The sequence below is a fragment of the Pipistrellus hanaki genome (assembly GCF_964339955.1).
Source record: "Pipistrellus hanaki genome assembly, chromosome: 2".
NCBI classification, from domain to species: Eukaryota; Metazoa; Chordata; class Mammalia; order Chiroptera; family Vespertilionidae; genus Pipistrellus; species Pipistrellus hanaki.
This window is the reverse complement of record NC_140504.1, coordinates 187,883,250-187,889,743: the sequence shown is the minus strand read 5'-3', so window position 1 is coordinate 187,889,743 and position 6,494 is coordinate 187,883,250. Positions and strand designations below refer to the sequence as shown.

Sequence of the window (6,494 nt, the reverse complement as noted above, 5' to 3'; positions counted from 1 at the left end):
TTCCTCCCGGGACGCTGAGAAACAGCTGAGTCTCGGGCACAGTGAATGCCGCAAACGGGGACGGCCAGGTCAGGAGCTGGCCACACGGAGGGGAAGTCTGCCGGGAGGCTAGTGTTTACGGACACAGACACGCACACACCCTTCCCGGATCCGGAGCAGGGACCTTCCCTTATTGCAGACACTTATGACCGGGGCGGAGAGCACAGGGTGTCACTGCGGTCAGCCTGGCTCAGCACCCGAAAGAAAGTACTGAGTCAGGGAAAACATGGGAAAGGGGATGTGGGACTGGGGGGAGGGGGAGGGGGAAGGAGAGGGCCGCCCAGTCCGCTCCGGGCCCTCCTCGCTCCGTCCGCTCCGACGCCGTGTCCTCCTGCCCGGGAGAGGGAAGCAGATCGGAGGGCGCCTCGGGGACCAGACCAGAAGCCTCCCACCCCAGGTGAGCAGGTCCCGTCCAGGTGAGGGCAGCGGGGAGCGTTTCCCCCACCCCCTTCCTGAGACGTGGCCCCGGGACAGCCTGATTGGTGAGGAAGGAGGGTCTCCATCCTCTCTGAGCTCAAAGAAGTGACCCCGCTGCGCCTCCATCGTGTGGTCCCAAGGGTGAGGGCCCCGGGGCGGGAGGGAGCTTCCTGAGGGCGGAGAGGGGTGAGCCCTGGAGGGAGACGGTGAGGAGGTGGGCGAGGGGCTGGTGGGCCGACCGAGCTTTCGCCACCCACCTCCTTCCCCAGGATGGACAGGGGCGCCAGCACCCTGAGGCCCTGCCTCGGACTGAACCTGCTGCTGCTGCTCCTCCTGGCACTGCCCCTCGGGGGCCTGGCCGCCACAGAATGCTACGGCATCCCCGGAATGCCGGGCATGCCCGGGGCCCCAGGGAAGGACGGGCATGATGGACTGCAAGGGCCCAAGGGTGAACCAGGTGAGTGGGCTGGCCTGGCGGGGAGGGGTCACCTAGGGCCTAGGGGCAGGGGGCAGGGGTGGAGGGGAAAGGGTGGCAACTGGATGGCAAGGAGTGTGGTCCCTCCTGCTGCACCTGCTCCCCGGGCAGAGCCCAGCGCTCCCAGCAGGTATAGCCCCTCTGTCCTCAGGGCCCAGGCCTCCGCCCCGCCCCGCCCCCCAGAGTCCTCATCTGATGGCGGGGAGAGGGACAAGCTCCTGCCCCACAGGACAGGATCTATGTGTGACCTTTGGCAAATTCTAGAGTGCTAGGCTCCTGTTTGTTCAGCACCCCTCCACTTCTTGCCCTGCACCATGGGCCCCTGGGGAAGCGGGAGGGGGGGGGGAAGGGGGAGGGACCCCCGCACAGTGAATGAAGACAATGCACAGACAAACCGAGTTCAAATCTCAGCCCCACCACTTCCTACTGTGTGACCTTGTGCAAGTGACTTGCTCAATAGCCAGAGCCTCAGTTTCCCCACCTGTAAAATGGGGAGGTAGCAGTGCCTACTGCGCAGGGATGCTATGGTGATTATGTTTAAATATAAAATAGCACCAAGCACGTGGTCAGCATGTGTAGGCGATGGTAGGTGCTGCTGTTGTCATCACTGTTTCCATCAGAAATCTGTGCTCCCCGGGGTCTGGTAGTTGGAGGGGTGGGGAGAGCGGAGTCAGGGCCACAGGCACAGGGCCTCCTGTCAGAGATTCCACGGCAAGCTCCAGCATGAGCGAGGGGCTGGCACTGGGCGGGACTGGAGTCTCTGGTGCCTCGTTTAAAAGTAGGTGCCTATCTGGGAAGCGGAGCGTGTCTGGAGGTGGCACGTGTGAGGCGGGGGTGGGGGTGGGCAGAGGTGACTGGAGGCAGAGGTTGGGGTTGCGGGTGGGGGTCGTGGAGAGGAATGTCCTTAGAATTCCCTCCCTATCAGCTTCCCTCCTGGCAATGGAGTGGAATTTTACCAGCATCCCAGAAGGAAGTCTGTACTTCGGGGTGAGCTGCGTGAGGATCCTGGGGTGCCATTTTGGGGGAGCCTGTATCTCTGGCCTCCTTACTGCCCAGGGTGCCTGAGGGCTACCCATTTTTGACCTCCTACTTGTGCCAGGCCCGGTTCCAAATGGCGCAGATAAAATTGTTAACTCCTTTGGAAATGAGGAAACTGAGGCCAAAACCCGTTGAAGGAGTGATGCACTCCCGTTGTATAAGTGTCAAAGCTGAGGTTCAGAGAGCTTGGGTAACCGGCCTGAAGTCACACAGTATGATCCTGTCCAGCTCCACAGGCCGTTCCCTTCACTGCTACCCTCCCTGCCTCTCGGCCCCCTGCCCCCTGCGGAGTCCTGCCCTCCCAACCAAAAGATGAGAGTGGGCCCTGCTCAGCCACGGCAGGGCCCTGACATAACTGAGTCCTTACTGAGAGGCGCCTGCATCCTCCCATCCCACTCTCCCAGCAGCTCGGTGGGACCCCCCCCCCCCCCCATTATGCCCTTATCTCAACTGGTCAGTAGAGGGAGGTCACACGGCCTGAAGTCTAGGTCTGCTGGGTCCTGAGCCCCCACTCCTAACCCTGGGACCTAAAAGGCTCACAAGTCATAGAGGATCTGTCACAGAGGGGTTTGCACCGACTACCCCCTCTTAGGAGGAAGTGGGAGGAGGAAGCAACCATGGGGGCAGACAAGGGTGGTCAGGGAGGGCTTCCTGGAAGAGGAGACCGGCATCAGGCCCTAAAAGATGGTCATGGTTTGGACAAGGGGAGACGAATCTCACGGAGGCGCAGGTGATCAGGGCGGTAACACACGAGAATCAGACAATCCAGCTGCAACTGAGCCGGACTTGACTTTGAGTCTAAACTCCGCCTCACACCAACTCCATGGCCTCGGCCGAGCCTCTGGCCTCCATGGCCTCATCTTCAACACGAGGGAAGGTGAACCAGGGGCTGACGTGGGCTGAGTGGGGCTGGGGGAGCTGGAGAGAGAGCAGCCCCCTTAAAGGGGCAGGGTCCCTTTGGCTCCATCCAGTGGTTCCCATGTGCTAAGCTGGCTAGAGGAATAGATACAGGCTTTGTAGGGCTCTGCAACTTATAAAATGGTGAAGGCCCTCTTTAAGAAAAATAATACAAAATTAGGGATGCATTTGAAAGGCAGGGAGGGGTGCTACACAAACCTACACATGCTGCAGAATTGTATTAGAACCACACATGCGTGCGCACACACACACACACACAGCACATGGGAAAGTGGAGCCATGTGGATCACACGGAGGTCAATTTCCCTGTTTGACGTTGTGCTTCAGCTCTGCAGGATGTGCCACTGGGGAAAGCTAGGTGAAGGGCATATGGGACCTTCCTGACTTTTTTTTTTTTTTTTTTTTTACAACTTCCTTTGAATCTATAATTATTTCAACATAAAAATGTTGAAAAAATTATAAATATAAAACCAGGCAAAGGGCCTCGAAGGGGCCAATGCCAGTGAACGGGGCCTGAAACAAGTTTCCTGAGCTTTCCGGGAAATCTGCTCTTTGACCAAGCTTCTTATTTTTGTCAAGAAAAACGAAGGACCTAGGCTTCTGGGTGAGGCCTGAATTTGTTCACGTAGGGCTCTAAATAAAGTTTTTCTTTTAAATAGTCGTGCAGGCCCAACAGGCGGCCTCTGAGGCCATGTGCTGTCCGTGGGCTGACAGTCGTGGCCTCTGACACTCTGAGATCTTGCCCTGGGCACCTCCTGAGCTGATGATTCCTACCCGCTCCAGCATGAATGTGGAAACTGAGGCCAAGAGACAGGTGCCTTCACCGAGTTCTCAGGGCAGGTCTGTGGGAGGGGGTCTGCCTTTCACTCCCTGCACACTGCTCCCAGTGGACAGCACATCTGGGGGAAGGAGGCTTCAGAGAACAAACCCCGGGAGTGTGTCCCTGGAGGACAGCCCCAGGGTCCCTTTGCCCCGGCCCCGGCCCCATCACTTCCCACCTGCTCTCTCCCCAGGAATCCCAGCCATTCCTGGGACCCGAGGACCCAAGGGTCAGAAGGGAGAACCCGGCACGCCTGGCTTTCCTGGGAAAAACGGCCCCATGGGCGCCCCCGGGCAGCCGGGCATTCCCGGCACCATGGGCCCCACCGGGGAGCCGGGAGAGGAGGGCAGATACAAGCAGAAGCACCAGTCGGTGTTCACCGTCACGCGGCAGACAGCGGAGCACCCGGCGTCCAACAGCCTGGTCAAGTTCAACACGGTCATCACGAACCCGCAGGGGGACTACAACACGAGCACGGGCAAGTTCACCTGCAAGGTCCCCGGCCTCTACTACTTCGTCCACCACACGTCCCAGACGGCCAACCTGTGCGTGCAGCTGTACCGCGACGACATCCAGATGACCTCCTTCTGCGACCACATGTCCAACACCAAGCAGGTCAGCTCCGGGGGCGTGCTGCTGCAGCTGCGGCAGGGCGCGCAGGTGTGGCTGCGAGTCAACGACTACAACGGCATGGTGGGCACCGAGGGCTCCGACAGCGTCTTCTCTGGCTTCCTGCTCTTCCCCGACTAGGGGGGCAGCCTGCCCCCCAGCCCCAGGCCACCCCACCTCTCTCAGCGGCTCTGCTGGGTTCCTGCTCAGGCTGTTCTCCCCCGCCTCATGGACGCCTCCTCCAGGAAGCCCACCCTGACTGCCGCCCCTTCTCTGAGTTCCTGCAGAAGTCACTCCTTTGACGTTTTACTGACACCTTCCCTGCTATCATTCTTTTCCCTAAGTCTTGGAAGTCTGAGAGATGTACAAATAAATGATTTAAACCGATAAATACGCGTGGCTCTGATTTCTCACGGCCACCTTGGAGAAGCAGGTGGAAGGCTACAAGAGGTCGGCCAGGGGCCGTCGGCTCTCCCTTGTTTGGGTGAGCGGCACTGCTGTCATGGGAGGCACCAGTGCGCAGGTACACAGGAGTGTGTCTGAATTCCCAGACTTACGTTGACCTAAGTTCAATCACAGAGGGGTGATTGGACGCAGGTAAGCCCAGCTTAGACAAAGAGCAGGTGTGTAATGAACTGGTGCTGAATTAGTGAGTGAACGGGAGAGGATGAGTGAATGAATGAATAAGTGGAAAAATGAAAGAGAAAGAGAGTAAATAAATGAATGTAATAGCTAACATTTTTTTTTAAATATGTTTTTATTGATTTTGAGAGAGAGAGGAAGGGAGAAGCTACAGAGCTAGAAGCATGGATGAGAGAGAAACATCATGATTGGCTGCCTCCTGCACGCCCCCTACTGGGGGTCAAGCCTTCAACCTGGGCATGTGCCCTGACCGGAACCCAACCGCTGACCTCTTGGCTCATGGGTCCACACTCAGCCGCTGAGCCACAATAGCCAGCATTACTGAGCACTTACTATGCACCAGGCATGATGCTAACCAACCTGTTAAATTAGTTACAGTCATAACCAAGTTCTAGGTCAGCATGAAACCATTCTGAATCAGAGAACGAGAACCTGTCTTCCGACTCTGGGAGCCCTGGCCGCCGCCCGCGAGTGTGCCGTTTTTGTAGGCCACGGTGTCAGACCAGAAACCTGGACTTTGGAAATGACCATTTCGTGCCATTTCAATTTCCATAATTGTCTCCCTGCTGTCATTTTGTCAGAAGTGACAGGCCTTTAAAAGTGCCAGCTTGTCTGCTGGGCTGAGAGGGACCAGGGGAGGGTCTTTATGGGACGCAGGAAAAGAGGGTATGGGGGTGGGACGGGAGCCAGAAGGAGACACCCCAAACTGTCAGGAGTCTCTCCCACCAAGCCAGCAATTCCAGCGGCACAGAGACCAGCTGGTTCCCACTTGGGAGCCAAGGCACAGAGACCCCCTTGCTCCCGATCCCTAGTCTAGGCCTCCCCCCTTCCAGGCATGGCTCCTCCGTCCCCGGCTCTGAGAATTCTGTCTTCTCATATAAATCATACTGTCCCAGTTTTGCATTGTGCCCACCAAGGGCTGGGCACTCTGCTGGGCCCCAGATATGCAGGGTTACCTCACTGCCCCCCACATCCACCCCAGGAGTGGGTGCCCATGCCCCCAGCACATAGATGGGAAAACAGAGATTGGTAAATGCGCCTGAGGCCACATACCCAGAAAAAGGCAAAGCTGGGATTCAGACTCCGGAGAGGCTGACTCCGAAGCCATGCCTTTACCTTCTCCCTGATGCTTCTTCTTTTTAAAAAAAAATCCTCACCCAATGATTTTTTAAAAATATTTTTTTATTGAATTCAGAGAGGAAAGGAGAGGGAGAGAAAGATAGAAGCATCAATGATGAGAGAGAATCATGGATCGGCTACCTCCTGCACCACCCCTACTGGGGATTGAGCCCACAACCCGGCATGTGCCCCCGACTGGAATCAAACCGGGGACCCTTCAATCTGCAGGCTGACACTCTATCCACTGAACCACACCGCCTGGGGCATCACCCAATGATTCCCCCCCCCCCCCCCCCCCCCCGCTCCACTGCTTCCCGAACCAGCCTAGGCCGGGGCCAGTGATCAAACCTGCTATCGAGGTACATGCCCTTGACTGGGAATTGATCCCACGACCCTTCGGTCTGCGGGCTGGCACTC

The 6,494-nt window shown here is 57.6% G+C and overlaps 1 protein-coding gene across 1 annotated transcript; it reads left to right on the top strand.

Annotated features, from left to right (window-relative positions):
* Positions 1-4,707, top strand: C1QC (complement C1q C chain). The gene is made up of 3 exons (XM_084875144.1): positions 1-436; positions 726-913; positions 3,901-4,707. The coding sequence occupies exons 2-3, from the start codon at positions 727-729 to the stop codon at positions 4,455-4,457; spliced, it is 744 nt and encodes a 247-aa protein (XP_084731270.1). The 5' UTR covers positions 1-436; position 726; the 3' UTR covers positions 4,458-4,707.
* Positions 4,708-6,494: the final 1,787 nt, after the last annotated feature.